This window comes from Mytilus galloprovincialis, chromosome 10 (genome assembly GCF_965363235.1).
Source record: "Mytilus galloprovincialis chromosome 10, xbMytGall1.hap1.1, whole genome shotgun sequence".
Lineage (NCBI taxonomy): Eukaryota > Metazoa > Mollusca > Bivalvia > Mytilida > Mytilidae > Mytilus > Mytilus galloprovincialis.
The window spans coordinates 4,964,538-4,985,511 of NC_134847.1; the positions used below are offsets into that span (position 1 = coordinate 4,964,538).

Consider the following 20,974-nt stretch of genomic DNA (forward strand, 5'->3'; position numbering starts at 1 on the left):
TAGTTATTTTATTTTTTATATTTTGGTAAACGTGGGTTCTTTTTGCATTAAATTATGTAAATGATTGTGCAATACATTTTCTGATGATTATCAGTATGTGATTTTTTTTAAACGAAAATTGATAAATATTTGTAAAAAAGACCAGACTTGAAGTTGACAGTTGTTTACATGTTGGATGTGTTGATCGTTGGTGTTTATTATTCTCTTTCATTGATATTTAACCACCCCCTCATCTTCATCACTCCTTTAAAACTTTAGTCCAAGAATAAAAATTATTTTCAAAGAGTTTTAAACTCGTTTTGTAGATGAAAAATTGATTACAAATATAATTTAAATTTTATTGGGGACAAAAGCAAATGAATGGAAAATGCATAATCATATTTGCACAGTGTCTAACAAAACCAATATTTTAAGATACAGGACGATTTATCAAACATTAACATATGAAATCTACACACTTACAATCAAATAAATAGTTGAATGGTTTAATATTTGTACAAGGTACACAGGTTCCAACTGTGTTCGCTGTCTTTGATCTCTGTGGAACAGTTGTATAATAGTACATGAATACATGCTTGGTTATTGCAATGTTTACGTCTTATTTCAAACGATTTTGTTAAAATTAAATGAGAAAAAGTCAGGTGCTGGTTAATTTATAATTTTTTGTTAGTTAATCTGTCATCTTGACCTTTCAACCCTCAGCTACTGTGTTTTATTAGTGTTAAAGTCTACTTGATTAATGCATATATATAGATGAGAATTGAACTTGCTACATGTAACGATTAGATCAGTTATGAAGTCTTTTCCTCCAAAAGGATTTTATACCTGTAACTTACGTTTAATAAGAGCATGGTCCATTTCAAGTTATTGAGCTAAAAAACATGAACAAAGTATAAGCTTTTGAAAAAGCTTGACAGATATAGATAACAATGAAAACTAGATTGCATTATAATGTTCCTCTTCAAATATAATATATGATATTAAGGATGTCTTAACATTTTTGTAATGTAATATGTATATGAGCCCTGCATTTTATGTCATGTGCTAGGAATTAATGCAGTATGCTGGATTAAGACCTATACTTTAAATCCCTACTTATCCTACTTTAACACGACGGGTGCCACATGTGGAGCAGGATCTGCTTACCCTTCCAGAGCACCTGAGATCACCCCTAGTTTTTGGTGGGGTTCGTGTTGTTTATCATGTTTATTCTTTAGTTTTCTATGTTGTGTCATGTGTACTATTGTTTTTCTGTTTGTCTATTTCATTTTTAGCCATGGCGTTGTCAGTTTGTTTTAGATTTATGAGTTTGACTGTCCCTTTGGTATCTTTCGTCCCTCTTTTATCCTGACACATTTTTGGAATAAGCCAATCAATTTGTTATATTCTTGTAATAGTGGTGTATATTATGTGTTAAAATATTTGTTAAGTTGTAGTCAAAACCAACTTTGAGGAGCTTCAGTAGTCCAACTACTGTATCATTCCTGTCAACACTGGTGAGTTTGAAACCAGCTCTTGGCATGTGCTTTGACTCTAATCTTATTTGACTAGGGAAGTCAGTTTGCCTGCCAATTGCAATGTTTCTCTATGGGCCTATTACAATGTATAGTGCTGAAAGTGGTGTTATATATACCAATCAATTATTAACCAAACAAATCAATCCAAATCAACTAGAAAATAAGTGTACACATGTTCATTATGATGTGAAATTATAATTGGGGGTTCAACCAACATGGAAGTGGGGATAGTGTGAGTAGGGCATCCTATGGAGACATATACCAATGAGTGAGTGTTTATATACTAGGTACAGATATATGGTATGTTTATACATATACAGACTCCCTAACCCCATTCTTTTTTATGCCCCATTTATGGGCGTTATGTTTTCTGATCTGTGCATCCGTTTGTCCGTCCGTTCGTTCGTCCTGCTTCAGCTTAAATTTTTTGGTTGAAGTAGTTTTTGATGAAGTTGAAGTCCGATCAACTTGAAACTTAGTACACATGTTCCCTAATAAGCCTATGATGTGATCTTTCTAATTTTAATGCCAAATTAGAGATTTTACCCATTTTCGCAGTCCACTGAAAATTGCAGATTGGGCATCCTTGTACTGGGGACACATTCTTGTTTGGTTCAATTTTTGAAGACAGATTATATATACAGGATGCAATTTTTTGTGTGTATCATTTGGTTGATGTCTCTGATAATGACGTATACACTACCAACTATAAATGATATATATCACCATCATAGTGAATCATCCTTGAAATTTGAGATCATTTTAATCTTGCAATTAAAACTATATCCATAAACTGTTAAACAGTTTTAAAAGAGTTCAAACCTTTGATATTTAAGCAGCCAATGTTATTGATTTAGAGATTTAAATGTCTAATGTATGGTGTCATTAAAGTTAAAATATTTAAATAATACATAATAACTAACCTTAATATCTATACCAAAGTCTGTTCTTTGATTGGCAGATTCAATTAAACATGTTCTTTTTATTTATACCTAAGTTTAAACATTAAAGTAGAATATAGAATGGAAACTGGGAATGTGTCAAAGAGACAACAACACGACCAAAGAGCAGAAAACAGTCCAGGGCCACCAATGGGTAAAATTTCAACACAGCAAGAAATTCCAGCCACCTGAGGCGGGCTTCAATAGGTCGCTAAACAATAATGTAAATTTCGGTTTAGCAAAATGGATGTCATGCTAAACTTTGAAACATTCAAATAAAAGAAAATTAAAACAATGTGTATGTATTCTTGTTTCCTTACATGAGAGGGGAGATAATAACGGTTTCTTCTTGATAATAGTAAATAGCTAGATAATGAATAATCTCAATATTTAAAAATCATAATTTTTTAGATTTTTGGTTTCTTTTATGTTACAAAATGTATAACTGAACCATGAAATTTAAAATGATTTCAAATTATAGTTATATATATGGTTTGTTCTGTGTTAAGTCTGGGCAAGTATATATTATTTTCTTGGACTGAGGATAATGTAATTTTGTTGATATTTGATTTCAGGGTTTTGCCAAAGTCTGCATAGAAGTCTATATAAAATTTGTTCTTCGTTGAACTTTTAAATTCATGGTTCTCTTGTATCCACAAATCCCACGAAATTGGTATCCAACGAATAATAATGAATCCACAGTTTAAGAAAACTTTGCCCCTACAACATGTACAAATCATTGCATATTTATAATAGAAATACCATTATGATTTTCTAAATAAAGGAAAGCTGTAAAGGTTAAATGTAACGGGCTTAAACTTTTTTCATACTTGATCCATTCAAAATCAGTTATTAAGTATATATTGGGAGATTTCTTTTTCACTTAGCTTTCTACGTAGCCTGATTCAAAGATTGCATTGTCGGGTTAAATGTCAACCATGTACGTTACAAAGCCGTCTTACATTTTAATGGGTTTATACATTTACATCATAGCTTTTACCTGTCCCGTATAAATTATCCTAAATTACTGGTATCGTATTTTGTGTTAGAAAGAAAAGCTTGTGTTACACACAATAGATGTATAGTCTTGTCAAAGCCGTAGTTCTAAAACTTGAATGAATAAGGAAAACATAGTGGGTTTTTGAGTTATTTAAAGACACCTTGCGTCAGTACGGTGTAAAATAAATCATTTTGAATATTTTTGAAGCAGAAAATTAGTTTTAAAGCAGATGTTTTTAATGTTGTAATAGAATTGTAAAGCTTCTTAAAGTTGGAGCAGAGAAGATATTATTACATGTGGATGTTCAAAAGCACTAAATTGTCCTGCTTATTATAATTGATTAATTAAAATGTAATATTGAGAAGGTTGGTTTTTGAAAAATAAATCATCAACAGGATAAAAATTTGTCCATTGTAGAGTCATCATTCAAACTACACATGTAGTCCAGGGGTGGTCAAAGAAAAAACATACCCGTATTCATATAAATAGACAAGAGTTAGGATACTGCATGAGATTAAAGTTTGACTGTTGAAGTTAGAAAGTCATACATGACCCCCCCCCCAAAAAAAAACAAACTTATAGACTACTTGAGGTACAGTAGTATAGCCTGGAAATTATGGGAATTATATGCAAAATTGTATGTCAGTTTAAGCTTTGAATAGAGAAATAGTTATTTGTCATTTGATATTCTAATGGATTGTTGGTAGTTTTATTGTTCAAAATAAAAATAATGCTACATGATTGGTTAGATATCCATTGCTTATGAAGCTTTATACCGACCACAGTTTTGGTGTACTTTGGAGATTTTTATACCCAGCATGCATTGTATGTATGAGATGGTTCTTAAACAAGAGAGTTAATTGTATCATGTATAAATATAAAGTGACTACAACATGTACAATTGGAAGATGAACATAAATAATGGGTGGACAATTAGAAGGGAAGGTTTTAAATAATAGATTTGAAAGTTGATTAAGCATTTAGAATTTATGTGAGTTAAAACATAAAGTTCAGGAGTTCAGTTATTTTTTATTGAATAAACAATAGAATAGTGTTAAACTATACTGGATTAAAGGCTTGCTTTATTTAAAAAAGAAATAATGATATTATGGTGAACTTAAAAAATGGTGGCAATGTAATCAAGTTGGACTAATCTAGTATTGCCTTTACAGAAAGTTATTTATATAGAATTTATATAGATAGATACACACAGAAACGTAGACACAAAAAAAATGAGCAGTGCCTTTTCATATCTTAAAAAAGTGCCCTGCACTCCTCTGGCACCCTGCCCCTTTCTAATTCTAGCTGGAGCACTGTATAAAGAAGGCTGACCAAAATTTAAATCATGTTATATATATCTCCCTATCAAGCTTAAAAGCAATCACTGCTGGTTTAACACATTTTGGAGCAGTGGAGGATCCAAAAGGGGGGGGGAGTGGAAGGTTATGTGGGTTGGATCCCTCTTTTTTTGGACAATTAATGCATTTAAAGGAGAAATTGCTTTTTCATTGACCTGGTAAATATTGAATATTATTTCGAAAGCGAAATTAAAATTAAAGTCAAAGAAATTATAATTGTAGAATCAAATTCAGACTCAGAAATGACTTTGTGGAAAAAGGTTAAATTTAGTCATCTGAATTGATGATCAGGATCATATTTATGTTTTAAATGTCACTTTGTTTTGATACCTCTTGAAATGAACAATTTGATGTTTTATTTGTTATATACCCAAATAATTATATGTTATCATATGACAAAATAACAATGTTAAATATTATACTTTTTTTATTTGAGTAAAACATGATTCAGCAAGATCAATCCAGACATTAGACAACACACACTTTCCTTTAAAAGTTATTCCTTTATTTTGAATAGAATAGAATAGAATAGAATATTTTTATTTCCCAAATTACAGGGCCCATAAAGGGCATAAAATCATGAGAGATGTTCATGAGTCCCCATAAGTAAGACCATCTGCATAATTAACCAGAAAACATCTTTATAGAAATGAAAAACAGGGAACGTCTTTTGGTCCCACATTTAAAAACAGTTGCTATGTAAAACATAATAATTTCAGATTCAGGACAATTCGAAACTCATATAGATAGATACAATAATAAGTTAAGAATGATAACAGGGGATGTGTTGAAGAGACAGCGACCTGACCATAGAGCAGAAAACAGTTACCAAAAAAGGCAACCAAATTGGGTCTTCAACACAGTGAAAAAATCCATCACCTGGAGGCAAGCTTTAGCTGGTCCCTTAACAATCATATTTACTAGTTCAGCAAAATGGACACCACATTAAACTCTGGAACAGATAAATGAACAAAAATTAAAAAAAAAGACTTTAAAGACTTAAACAAATTGGCTAGAGATGACAATGGCACTCAAATGCAATAATGTCTAATTTTGAAGACATTTATTTTGCCTTCTAGATTTCTTTTGGTTGTTGTTTTGTGTTGATGAATTGGTGTTACATTAACATGTAATATACCCCATATCTGTATAAAGTCATGAGGCCATATTTTGTACATGTTTAATACATATGGCACTTGACAAATTGCATATCATAGTTTGTTCCCACTGTTGACGTCAATACATGTATTTAGAATTGAAAGTTCCAAACAGTCAATTATGTCAAAGTATTATTAATTGTATATGTCAATATCTTATGGATAACTTTGGAAAGTACATGTACGGTATGTCTTAATGTCTTTAAATCAATGAAAAAATAATTGTGTTTACTATGAAATATCTTGTCCATATCATATTACAGTTGATTCAATCAAGTTCTATGAGTACTTGAGTATTTTGTGGATTTTATGGGTAAGGGTCAATCATTAATTTTAAGTACTCAAAGAAATAAAAATGTACTTTAGGCAAATGATAGTTTTCTATGAATAACTTTTTGTTAATTCAACAAAAATCGATACAAAACAAATATCCATGAAAATAAGACTTGTTCTTAAACCATAAAAATAAGTGAATCAACAGTATTTCTTTATCATAGGAATATAAAAGATTGTTATGCTGCCTTCAATTTATATAATTATATATATATTATGATGTATATAGTTTCTTCATATATATATATATATATATAAATATAATTATTTTCTGTGACAGTATCTTACATTAATTTGTAGGATCCTTTACTATAGATAATTTAGCTGATCTGTAAGAATAAAACATCTTCATGCCTTATATATCACGTACTGTAGTACGGTGCTAGATTAAAACTGACGTGGAAAGGTAACACCCGGCCACTGAAAGCTTCATTTTTATGAAGCCCAGTGTGGTTGTGTGGTCTAGCGTGACGGCTACAGCAAAGGCGATTTTGTGTCACGATATCTCAGTAGCATGGGTTTGAATCCTGGCGAGGGAAGAACAAAAAATTTGCGAAAGCAAATTTTTTATATATATATATAGGCATGCAGCATTACTGTTAAAAACTGTCTTTAAATCCACACTAAGCCTTTAGAATGCTAGATACATTGAACTCTCAGTGACTGGTTTGAAAGACAACATTTCCATTGACTGGACTGAATGTATAGGCATCATAATTCCTGATTTAAATCTTATATGTGTTTTGTGATGATTGGATGTCCAGAGAGAGAATATAAAAAAACGTAAACATTTTTTCAGTTGTTTATGAATTCTCAAGTTTGAAAAGCCGAGCACTCTTATTATACAGAAGTTACACTGAATGGTGACATTTTTGTTATCTGTCTGTCAAATTATTGTTGTATTTAAGTGCTTTGAAGCCTAAACATTTAATCCTTTAAATCTAGATACTGATTTGTATGATAGAATACACAAATCTTAATCATGTCATCTGCCTGATTACTTTAACCTTGGTTCACCCTGTAAACAAAGGTCATCTGAGTTGATGAAAGATAAAGATACATTTCCTTTGATACATTGTAACTTCCAAGTGGCTGTACATCTTAAAATGTCTTAGGAATGTGGGTATCTTGTGCATCTACCTTCACATTTCTGTTTCCCATAGAAGTGCATGGAAAAGGATTGATTTCTTTGTTTATTTAATGTGTTACAGTGGAAAATATTACAAGCATATTAGGAACAAACAATTGCTTCAATAACGATTAAGTTACTAAGTCTTTGGGACTTTAGTGATCAGATCTAGAGTGAGAGCAGACACTTGGCTGGATTGTTTGGTACAGGGAAACAGTTAAATATAATACCATAGGTCGACATAGGACCATAAGAAGTTGAAGAAGGCATAAAGTTACCATTCTCATATATGCTCACTAGAATGAAACTGGTGTATTTATCTAATCAAATGAGGTGAGGATGTATTGGTGGACCATCAGTTTTGACTGCATAAGAATTGGGGTCAGACTTAATGGTTATTAGTAAAGTGGGTCTGACTTGGCTAACTTAAAAAAGTGTTGTCAGTCTTGGTTCATAAATGGTGTCACTGACTTGACTTACTAAGATATTGTGTTTATAGTAAACTAAATATATGCTTCCTTTTAAAAGAAAAATCCCCATATTGTATGATATTAAAATTAATCCTTGTAGCTGTTTTAACTTTTTTTACTCTTAAGATTATTGCATATGGTTAATAATTACATCATTATTATCTAATATCTTACACACCATACATTTAAATCCTGATCGTTACGGCATCAATGGCGATATAGAGAATTGTCACAGTTTGATCGCTGCTTATTTAGTGACTTTGCAAAAACTGAGTAGATAATACAGTAAGGGTATATTGATTATAACCAAGTTTTTTACTGGACTTAGGTATTTGTTTAAACCAACAAAAGATTATGGAAATAGGGCTGGGAATGAAAGGGAGATTCTTTAATTCAGGAAATTTCAAGTAACCATGTATTAACAAAATGTCTTGTTCACTTCTAAAAAGAGCTGCCCCCCTTTTTGCTACTATAAGGAACATATGAGATTTGATCCCATTGTTTATGAGCTCAAAGTGTGACATTATAAGCTGTCAGTAAAATGTTTAGCGATTGTTAACTTTATAAAAACATAAAAAAAACCAGCTAATAGTCTTGTGCTGCATGGTACCCCGATTCCAACTGTGCTCGAGAATTTAAAGTTTGAGTAAAATGGAATTTGAAGGTTGTTGATGTATTGAATATCTTTTAGGTCTATAGGCATACCTCAAGGATAATGTATGTCTCAAGGTTACAGTGAATGAAAACATAGACAGTTATGAAACCTTATATCAAAATTCTTAATGTTCCATCATCTTTCCCTTTAAAGAATCAGCAAATACAAACAATAGAGGATGCATTGTGTCATAAATTTGCCAATAAGATATCAGAGACCGAATAACACAGAAATATAGGTCAACATATGGACCTCAACAATGAGCAAAATAGTGATAAAACTACACTTTGTTACAAGAAGATTATAAATAACACATATGTAAATGTATTTCAATGTTGCATCATTATTAAGGAGCTACATAATGTACTAATTTTTCTTGACTGTAAGTGTTTTAATTTGTATAGGTTTTGTTTGTTTGTCCATTATTATTTAAAGGAACAAACACTTTTGTTGAAGAAATTGTTCAGCAGTCTTTACAATATTAAATTTGACAGCCACCTGACTCAATGTTTTTTTGGTTTTTTTAACATTTTATAAGTATATATTCTATCTACTAACTACATTTACATGTAGTATAATAGTCCAAGATTTTATTGGCCTGTAGTAAAAATTCTTATAGGCCCTATAGTAATTTCACAAGCCTGGTCTGGTGAGCCTGATGCCAAGTATGGATGGTTCAATGAGGAATAGCAACCTGACAATCTGGGTACTATTGTACCAACAAGATGGCTTCCATGTTGACATGAAATGTCATTCATCGGATATACATGTATTTATATGGCGCAGGCCATTCATTAGGAGGCGGTACCTGGTACTTTTACCTTCCTATGCTATTGCAATTGACAAGTACCGCCTAAATGTAGGAATTTTTATATAAGATATTCATGGAATAAATTGAAAAGTACCACCTAGAAACGTGGAAAGTACCAGTCAACATGAAAGATAATGAAACCCCTGTATTGGTGAATTAACAAAACTGAATTTTCGAAATATTAGGGATTTTATACCCGGAATTAACATAGCTGTATTTGGCAATTTAATCTTTCAGAATTTTGGGTCCTCGTTCAATTTCGACTTTGTAGTTGTTGGCCTTGAGTGTTTTGTAGACAAAACATGTGTATGGTGTACAAAATAATAAGCCTGACAGCTTTAATGATTCTTTTCCCGTATTTGAGTATGATTCTCTGTTTTTTTCATGTACATGATCATGTATATAATGGATCATTTTCATTTACTATTCAATTTCTTCTTAATAATCTACTTTCCTGTGGGAATACTTGGGTCCATATCAAACCATTAATAACTTCTATACATTTATGTTAAAAGTCACATGCAAGTAATGATGTAATTATTACAGACAACCATGAATATATTTCAACTTGAACTGCGGAGAATTAAATTTAATTTGAACCGATTTTAATTTGAACCGACACCTGTATATAATGCATATTGGTAATTTTATAAAGTATAATTATTTAATACATCATCTTAAAAAACTATTGTTATTAGTAATTCTCACACATTGTACACATATAAAATGGTTTAAATTGAATGTAAAATAGAATTCAGTCATTTGAAGGGAAAATTATGTTTGAATTTAATATTAGAAGAAAAAAAATGAACATCAATGATATGAGGACAAATTTGTTTTTACAGAAGGGGAATGTTGTAAAGTTCTTTTTCTGAAACAGATTTCAATTTGCATTCAGCAGTAATTATAAGGACTTCAGATTTGTGCACACACAACATGATCGTTGTAACCCTATAAACCAACAAATATGATGGATACCCAGTGTACTCCGTCATAAAGTTATGGTATAGTGCTTGTAATATGACACAATATTAAAAATTTGACCAATTGATATAATATAAACAGATGGGATACGATGTCAATGAGACAATTTATTATTCACTAGGGTCCAACAGTGTATTTTTTCATGTTCTTAGCAACCATGAATTACCGGTAAGTCCTTTTTCCTACCTTCAACAATGAACAAAACCCAATTTTCGTTTCTTTTGTATGATGAAAGAATATCGTATTCCAACAAATCGTTTGTGAAGTGAAAAATCGTGAGTTGTTAAATAAAACTGGACCACCAAAGAAAACCGCGTCTGTAATATTAAGGGGTTGATCTAGTCTAGAGGAAGATTTAAATTATAAACGATTTAAGTTTTATTAAGAAAAAAAAATATTTAAGATATATAGCTTTTGAACCAAAGGTTTTGAAGGCTGATGGTCTATCTTTTTCAAGTCATTAATTTTAGAAATTAGTTTGGTTATAATAATATAGTATTGGCTATTGCTGTTCATATTTAACTATAAAGATAATAATAAAAAAATAAAATGCTTGGTTGAATTAAGAAATCTCGAGGAATTCAATTATTTTTCAGACCCTGACTCTCTTTATAGATCTGACTGATAAAACTATTATTTCATTCATTATTATCAAAGCAACTTGAATATTTGATTGGCCTTAATTATTATGAACACTTCAAATGTAAAATAGTGTTACAAAATCAAAGACGTTGCCTGAATCTTTAGATTTTTTCACCATTTTGCACTGTTCTGGCCCCAGACTCAGTGGAACTGCGGAATCACTGGTCTGTCAACACTGCAGGATTGACCAACTCAAAACATCAGTGTTGACACTTATTAGTAAATTCTGGCAGGTACACTAAATCAATGACCCTTATCTTAATTGACTAGAATTTTCAGTTTTCCAACAAAATGGTTCCTTCTGCTCACTGATCCAGCTTCCTCTACCAATAAAAACTGACTGCCACAATGGGCACAATAGTGTTGAAAGAGGTGTTTAACACCAATCAATCAATCAAGTCAATCTACCTGTGACTGAAAGGTAGTAAGGAAACAACATTAGTATTATTTAAAAGTTCTAGCAGTATGACAGCAATCTAAAAGATTATTGTTTGCATGGACTCACATTTACTGGTGCTTGTGCTAACCATTCTGTGTGGTTTCAATTACTTCAAATTGCTAGAAGACATTGCACGCCACAGGCATGCAGAACATGATTGCAGCAAACATTAATGCTTTTTGTTTGGTTTCAGTAGAGAACAGAGTTTTTTCAGTCACAAAGCAATATTTTGAATGTTAAGAAATCAGTATTTGTTTGTGTAGAAAGAATCATTGAAGCGTGACATTTGACTACAAAGTTAATTGAACTAATAATAGTTGATTTTATCTCAAAAGACTTCACTTAAATCTTTTACAATTTTCTTTTGACATTTTATATTATCTTACAAAAACCTACTTTTAAATATCTTTTAGCATGATTTCCTTGGATAGGCTAATTGACTTTTGACTAATTTGGGAAACATTTAGTCTTGTTTCTATTTGAGGTCATTGGTGATTCACAGGTTCAATATTTTCGTAAGTGATTTGTCGGTAGGTTATTGAAGGTGTCTGTTCATTTAAAACCAATATTTCTGTCTGTTTTGTTTTTCAATAAGTCCGTCAATATACAGAAACCTTATATGGCCTGCATTGACGGGCAGGAAAAAAAACTCATAATAAAGTTCTGTGGTCATATTTTTTCTTCTTCTTAGAAACCAAGTTATAATGTATTTTGAATTGAGAAAAATGGGTATTTGATTTTTAGGTTTTTATTAATTTGATATTATAAGAAGCCAAAATGATTTCCTAAAATATGTTGTTTACTTTTGTTCTCCAATCATAAACCTGTTACTATACTAACAAAAAGACACACACCAAAGATTAAGGAAGCTGGCCTGTCATGTTTTGGATTTTTTGACAGATTTTCGGAATCCTCTGGTTTTATCCATTTGAATGCCTGGAAAAAATTTGCCCGGTGACCCCCATTTTTCTGTTTATAAATCTTTTACATGTATAATGATAAGCAATCTGTAAAAGTATTATAAAATTTTTATTACTTTTTAACAGTTTTTGAGAACTTCAACTTGTCAATGATAAAGCTATGAAAAGTCAAGAGAGAATATTTTCCCGCCAAAATTTCAATGGCATATATCTCGAAAACAAGCACGGCGACCTATATATTTTTTTTGCTCTTTGGATTCCTTTAAAAAAAACCTATCTATATAAACTAGTGTTTTGAAAAGTTAATTACTTTGACACTGAGAAGCGAACTCCCTTAACACATCTTGAGTCTAAGTAAATATTTTGTAGAACAGATTATGATGATCAAAACCTTGGAAAGTCTTGAAAAATGAAGAATTAAACTCAAAATGTACACACGTACATCTACCTAGGCCTGTAAATTCAAAACATAATTCTGCGTAAAAAAATATTTCTTTATATCTTTAAATGAGAATTTTTTTTAAACATGCAAGCTGTTCCTTTTAAGAACTTTTGTAAGAGTCAGGTGCACACTTCAGGTCGGTATTTATTTGACTTAGGATACAAAAGTGAAATTGATTTTTTCTCGTTTCTTATACTCTGCATATTCATTGATATTGTCCTTTAGTATAATTGGGTTTAGTTGAAAGTCTTACCATTACCTATATAATTAAAACACTTTAAAGAAAAGTTTTGTCCAAATAAACATTAATGTATTTGCTTGACAAATCAGAAAGATAAAAGATAGGAATACTGAATAGCTTAATTTTCACACAAGTTGGATCAACGGCCATTCAAATACATGATTTTAGATGTATTTATCGCAAATGTTGTGGGATTTGATTTTTTTTCCTTTAAATGCATCTGAAATGATTTTATTTGAATAGGCCTCATGAAGGGATATTGTATTTACCTGGCGGTGTCACTATCTGTACTGAATACGTAATGAGCTTACCGTTTTATCGTAGGAAAATATGAACGGTGAAGAGCCGTGTTGTGGGATTTACATTTTATATTGATTTTAAGCTAGAAATAATCAGTAAATTCTTGATGTGGTTACAATTTTATAAGTTGAATATGTGTCATTTGGTAAAATAGATTGATAAATGTTTTGTTCAGAAAGGTACGTTGTGGTAAAAACTCTTCTACGGGGATCGTTTCAGGACTGACTTCAGATTTAAACAAAACATGGAGTTTAACCTTTATATAGTGCATGTGTTTTTAACGTGTAATATCTGGGAAAATAATCCTGTTTAGCATACAATTTTTGGAGAAAGGTGTATAAGAAGAGAAAAAGTTTTGTAGATTTAAAGGAGTATTGTGTGTCTTATTTTCAAGGAGAAAACTATAGAATCAAATAGATATGGTTTTATTTAAAGTGAAAGGAAATATTCTTAAGAATTGAAATTTAGAGGATCTTTAGCGTTAATGATAAAAGTGAATATAGATGGATTCTAAATAAGATGTTATTTTATACAAAATGGAGTTAAAAATTCATATGATTGACATATTCGGAACATGAAAAAGGAATATAACTCATGGGTATGTATTTTAAGGTATTCAGAAGACGACACTCATGTGAACGAATTTTCTTCCTCTATTTTTTTTTTTAAACATTAACATTGTAAAGGGAACTTGAAAAGGTTCTTATTTTGAGTGTTTCTACAAGTTATATACTATAGTATATAACAATAGCATTATAATAACTTACACTGTTTGAAAAGTCTTAAGAATCTGAGCTGCAATATTCCTTAATCGCACCATCAGACTGTTTTTAACTTGCACCTGTATTTTCTTGCACCTTTGTCACACCCAGCATGGGCAATAGTGTGATAATACTCAATTAGAGGACTGCACTGTATTGGAGGAAGTGGAAGAAGAACCCTAATGACTTGATGGTCTCATGGTAGCATATTAATGTCTCTACATCTCTAAGGATTGAGGTTTTCGGTTAATTCTTGACAAGATTATCAAAAATAGATTTGATAATTGGTATTTTCTTTGATGCCACTTTATTATGGCATTAAAAGTAAAAACAGAAGCTGTCTTAATTTGTACTCCATACTCCCCCTTGGCCTGCAAAAGACTCATCAGTGAAGCTCCCTAAAAAATAATTGAAGTACAAAGTTGAAGAGCAATTATAAAGGATTCCAAAATTCAGAAGGTTTCGCCAAATAAAGCTGAAGAAATACTTTCTTACAGACAGTACATGACAGTGATTACAAACATGACAAAAGGGGCTTCCCATTATCTAGAAAGATGTTTATTTTGAAAACAAACAGTAGCTGGTACATTTGTCATGTTTATTTGTATTTAATCGTGGCTTATAACTGTAACAACTGACTTGTGAGTTTACTGAAAATGTCACTTAATTTTCTGGCTTAGTCTGCTTGTTGATTAAATTGTTGTCAATTGTAAATAGAAAATTCTCAGAGCAACTCAGAATACCATATAGAAAGTAATCCTATAGACAGGTTTTTTCGATTATCCCCCTTAGTTAGAGACGCGACTCCTAGGTGTCGTCGTAAACAGCGCCGCCATTACAACCGTGAAAAAATTGTAAACAAGCCTTTATTGCCAATCGATCTTAACGAAGAAATCAACATAATGTCATCAGTAGCAAAAGAATGGAAACCTCCGGGTGTTGAGAAAACTTGTAATGTGATAAAAGATCCTACCCAGGATCGACTACGGGAATTTAAATGAATAGACTGCAGGTCACTGTCCAGAATGGTACTTATACTAGCATTGACAAATCACATTAAGGTTTAAAACGTGTAAAGTCATGACAGCAGTATTATAATGGTACAGAATCTTTTATTGAGGACATTGTTTATTTAGAAAAGGGGGAGGGTGTAACTTCAGATTCTAAGTTGTCAGCGTTAATAGTTTATTATAAGTCTATAAATGAGACAGTTGTATACAAGCCACATAAGTTATGTTGTACTGGAAACACCTCATATTATTAAGTGACTACATGTAGATGTTGCAAGTTACCTCCCCTTAAAATGCAATGTTTGATGCTGTACAACAATAACAATTGAAATTGAAAAGATTTTTAGCAAGACACTGAGACATAATGCTGAAATCATGAACAAAACTGACACATTTTGATATAGAGTTTTTCAATCTCTTTAGTTTACCCCTGACAAAAAAATGTTCGACTCTCAGTTCGACTGCCAAGAATAAAATATGATCAAATTTAGAAAATATTCACAAAGATGTGTTAGAAAATTTCTTACTGAAGAAACTACTGGTAATCTATTAGATATAGTTTCTTTTTAAAAGCAGATTTGGTCAATTAATAGATCCATTTTCTTTATTTTTTCTCTGTTTATGAGTGCAAATGCATTAAATTTTAAAGTACAGAAAAATTAAGGTGAAGTGAAAAAGGGTCTTTTGAATACTTTTCACACCTATCAGTTGAAAGAAGACTTATCAAAAAAGCAGAATGTTATTAAAATTGCCTCGTTAATCATTAAATGTCTATTGTTAAAAGGACATATCAAAATTATCTCTATATTAACCCACCCACATAGTGGAGACCAGGTAGGATTTGTAACATGTCGCTTCAAACGATCTGATAAACGTAAAGAAAGAAATTTAACATGTATTTGTTCATAGATGTAATTTGAGGTAATTTTGTAAGGAAGTGTGATGTCTTGATTGTGGGTAAAGTAACAGCCTGGCATATATATGATATGAACACTGACTGGACAGTTGGCCACTGATCATGAGCAGACATAATTTAAAACAAAAACTGTTTATCCATGTTTCACACTACAAAAGTCAGATCAGATGGGTTTTTTTTACAATTTCACACTATATATATTTATAATCAGCAATATTAGATTGTATGTAAATTCTTTTCTCAATAATTGGGTACACCATTCTGAAATAGTTATGGAGAAAATAGTGAAATTTTTATAGAAAAGCTGATTATCTCCCCTTTTGAAATCTTGTAAATTTTGAGAATTCATTGAAATTCATGTATGAATAGGTAGTTATCTCCCCTTTTGATATTGTTGTGTATATATATATATGAGACCAGACAATTATTTCATGATGATTTAATAATCTTTTGAATAGAATTAAATTTACCAACAATTTATCACTGCTCAGAGTAGACTGTCACCAACTATTTGTTCCCTTTGTGTAAAAATATATTTTTGCACTTGAATTGAAGAAAAAATAATTTGACAGAGGGTATGACATCCAATTTTATCTGAACTATGCAAACTGTAAAGGGAGGGTCTTGAATAGGTATATTCTTCATTGATGTAAAGATTATTAACTTTTTGTCACATTTAGGGATAATTTATGTTGTTTATGATTGAAAATTTAATGTATTGCTATCTCAAATCAGGGCAGGACAAAGTTACTTTTGAAAAGGTAAATCTCTTTGACATAGCTAGGTTTGTAAATTTTAGTACTTACTGATTATTTTTGTAAGATCTAGTAATATCTAGATAGAAAGGTACCAGTTGCAGAGAATAAAGGTACTATAATCCCTTTTGTGGGTATATATAATTTCAATATTTCCAATAAAATTATTAAAAATAATATCAGATTTTAAAATGAATTCATAAAAAATTAAGTGACTTGCATAAAGTGAAGCTATTAATATTAGAATTGAGATGTGTAAAATAGATAAATTGTACAATTCTCTTTTGTGTTGATTTTTGAAAATGAATCAATTTACAGAATGGATATGACTTGCACAAAATAATTTCTATATACAGAACATGCCAACAGTCAGATCAAATCAATACATTGCACAGTTTGAACCAAGGAACAATGGGGAATTCTACTTTCACTGACTAAATTTGTTTTGAACAAAATTGATTTTAGTATCAGTTTTAAGTTTTCCCTGGTCTTATTAAGTAGACCAGACCTCACTTAAAGCATCTATGTGTATTCCTCAGAGCTACAAAAATATTTGGATTAGTGAGGGCTGGCTTTTGAATTGAAGTTTAGTTTCTTTTTTTCATAAAAAATAGAAATAGGTTAATTCCTGCATTTGTAAGTTTGCCTAACAGGTTTGAACTATTTCTGCCAAATTTAACTTAAGGTTAACAGGTAAGTGTACACTTAATTGTGTCTTTAATTTGTCTATTTAAGAATTGACTACAGAACCACAAAACAAATCTCAGTTTAAGATAGTGTCATTTAACCAACCTATAGAGTGTATAGTCTCGTGTGACCATTCTATGGAGTGGACAGTTTCATGACAACCCTATGGTGTCAGTCTCTTGTGACTACTCTGTTGAGTGGATGGTCTCTTGTGACCACTCTATTGAGTGAATGGTATCTTATCATGCTTATGATCACTCTATTGAGTTTATGGTCTCATTGTGACCACTCTATTGAGTGAATGGTATCTTATCATGCTTATGATCCCTCTATTGAGTTTATGGTCTCATGTGACCACTCTATTGAGTGGATGGTCTCTTGTGACCACCCTATTGAGTGGATGGTTTCATGTGACCACCCTATAGAGTGAATGGTCTCATGTGAACTCCCTATAGTGAATGGTCTCAATTGACCACCCTATAGAGTTAATGGTCTCGTGACCACTCTATTCAGTGAATTGTATCTTATAATCACTCTATTGAGTGAATGGTCTCGTGTGTTTGGTATCTTGTGATCATTCTATTGAGTATATAGTCTCGTGTGACCACTCTATGGAGTGAACAGTCTCATGTGGCCACCCCATGGAGACTCTTGTGATCACATTTAGGAGTAACAGTCTCATGTGACCCTATTGACTGGGCATGACATTTATTTAAAATTGAAAATATTAAGAACTTATACTAATCTATGATATATTTTTTTTTCTTTTTCAATATTAGTCTACAAAATTAAAGGTTAGATTTGAGTGGACTTTTGTTCAGTTTATGTTCAATGGTGGGTAGGTGGACAATTGTCTGCCCAGCTGTACAGCTTTTATTAAAACATTATGTTATAATTTTGCTCCTTAGGTTATTAAAATGTTTCTTTGCATGGTCATATTATTACACTGTAAATAGATCTATGCATTAATTTTATAAATTGTGAGAAATTCCTGACAATAATTTAGGAGAGATATTTAAATTTTATGTCCCATCGACATTGTCCCGTTGTCATACAGTTACTTCTTGTTGAAAATATCACACAGATTTTCCTCCTATTGAATAAAATTAGCATTTCATAGTATAAATTTAAAAATATTTATGTAGGGATGTGTTCTTGTTAATTATTGGTGTACAAATGAATTACGACCGTTTATACGAATTTTTATCTGGACAATGAGGTGGGAGCATCTTAGATTTCCTCCAATTATACTTATGTAATGTGATATTATTCGTTAAATATGGGGTACATTCACATATATCTTATTTGCCTTTTATAAGTATAACAATTTAAAATTTAAAACTAATTTATGTTTCACAGTTTTTTTCCATAAAATTCAGAAGCTTTTATAAATGTTTGCAATCTGTTTTGCTATGTCATGAAAGACAGAATTTTGGAAATTATTTAAGGCACCTGACTTAATGCCACTCAATCATACAATGATAATTAAAAGTTAAAGAAAATTAAGTAGTAATCTGTAGGGTACTGTCAAATGCATTCTTTCAAGGTGGCTTAAACTGTTTAAGTAAACAATGGAAATGGGGAATATGTCAAAGAGACAGCAATTGACCAAAGAGTACAAATACATATTGAGAACTGCACCAATGGGTCTTCAAAATAGCAAGAAACTCCTGTACCTGGAGATGGACTTTGACCGCTGGCCCCTTAATAAGAATATGAACTAAAGTTCAGTATATCAATTATTAAAATAATCACCATCAACATCAACAACACCACTCCACTGCCACAGTACGTTATTGAGCATGGCCTGGTATCTTAATTCTCTGATGAGTTTTTACACTATTTCCGAATTTTATAGTTCATACATTAATCTAGTTTGAATTTTGATTTGTTGTAGATATGACAGAAGGTGAAGATAAATCTGTCAGTGAATCGTTACGACAGGCAGCAAGTCAAGGACAGTTTGATCTGGTGAAAGAACTCGTCAAAACTGGTGCCAAGTTCAGTTCGGATCAAGTAAGTCATCTGCCTTTGAGAAAACTCATACTTTAGTCCTCTAAAGTCTGAGATTTCTTCGAGACTTTATTATTGCGATTGGTGAAAACTGGACAAATGTGAGATTTTTAGGATTTCAGTATTTTTTTAAAGATTTTTTCATACATTTATTACAATGTATTAGTTTTAAGACGTTTGCTTTGACCATTTGAAAGTTTCTTTAATCTTTAGTGAGCTTGGAGCTGAGCCAGGAAAGTAACAAGATGTAACAGGAAAACAGTTGCTTAATTACCTTGAATCATGGAAGACAAGAAAATTATGAGTTTTCTCTCACAATGCCATGTATTTTAAGAAAACTCCTTAGGGGCCAGCTGAAGGACGCCTCCGGGTGCGGGAATTTCTCGCTACATTGAAGACCTGTTGGTGACCTTCTGCTGTTGTGTTTTTTTCTATGGTCGGATTGTTGTCTCTTTGGTACATTCCCCATTTCCATTCTCAATTTTATTCATATATCTTAATTTTAACATCTCAAATTGACAAACTTAGTAGACCAGAATCCACCAGATACACCAAAATTATGGATATCTAGAAATTACCATACAGTCAGTGTTCAACAATTAGACAGGTGTCTCTTTTATGCAATAAGTGTAGCAACTATAAAATGTCCTAAATCCAAAAAACAAAAATCCAAAAAAAATTATAGTGAATGAATTAAACAGTAAAATTTTAAAACTAATGAAAATGTTTTCGTTTTTTTCCTCCTCAATATTTAAAACAATCCGTCTAGTCACAGAGATAGATAACAAAAATGAGGTATATATAAAGTCCTTGAACAATTATTTATGGATTCTTGAAATACAAAAACACACCTAAAAACAGAAGAAAAACATATGAATATGCCTGTTTAAGGTGGAACATAATCTTCCGATTTGTTGATAATGGCTGATCATAAAATTTTCTACCAGGGGTGTTATGGGTTCTTTATTGCTTCCTACGTACCCTCGTCAATTACATCGTAATAAACTTCGTTCCATCAAATAAAAAGAATGTGACAACAAGGGACATTTACTTGAATTCAGTGATTAAAATGTTCAATTTAAAGTTTCCTATTAAATTTATTGTATGTTTGACAAGTTTCATAATGTGACTTTATTAAAAGGATAATATAAAAGGGTGCAAAAGACAGTTTTTTTTTCAACAGACCCCAGGTGTATTGATTTTCATATAATGACCAGTCGTCGAATATTATAATTAACAATATAATAACGTTTTTCTTATCCTGGGCTGGTGAATGACAACTTGGATTAAGATATTATGATTAGAAATTTTGGATATGTGTTTAATACATACCCCCTAGGAGGTGGAAATAAAAAAAGAGTTGGAGGTTAAGTGGTAGTTAGTTCGTTGTATTGAATAAAGCCGTAGAAGTAGATATCTTCAAGGGTGTCTGAGACCTAAGCCAGCGAGTTATTTGTAGAACCTACTATCAGGGGTCAGCAGTTTTCAATTTT

General features: G+C 31.4%; 1 protein-coding gene across 3 annotated transcripts in view; it reads left to right on the top strand.

Moving 5' to 3' along the window:
• The window catches only part of LOC143049698 (uncharacterized), a 60,456-nt gene that overhangs the window by 11,861 nt on the left and 27,621 nt on the right, over positions 1-20,974 (top strand). For 2 of the 3 annotated variants that reach the window (XM_076223372.1, XM_076223373.1), the window contains exon 2: positions 19,366-19,484. In XM_076223372.1, coding sequence (XP_076079487.1) covers positions 19,368-19,484 — 117 coding nt within the window. In that variant the 5' untranslated portion in view covers positions 19,366-19,367. Of the gene's footprint in view, positions 1-13,480; positions 13,938-19,365; positions 19,485-20,974 lie in introns of those variants that run through there. The other variant, XM_076223371.1, reaches the window with a different exon arrangement.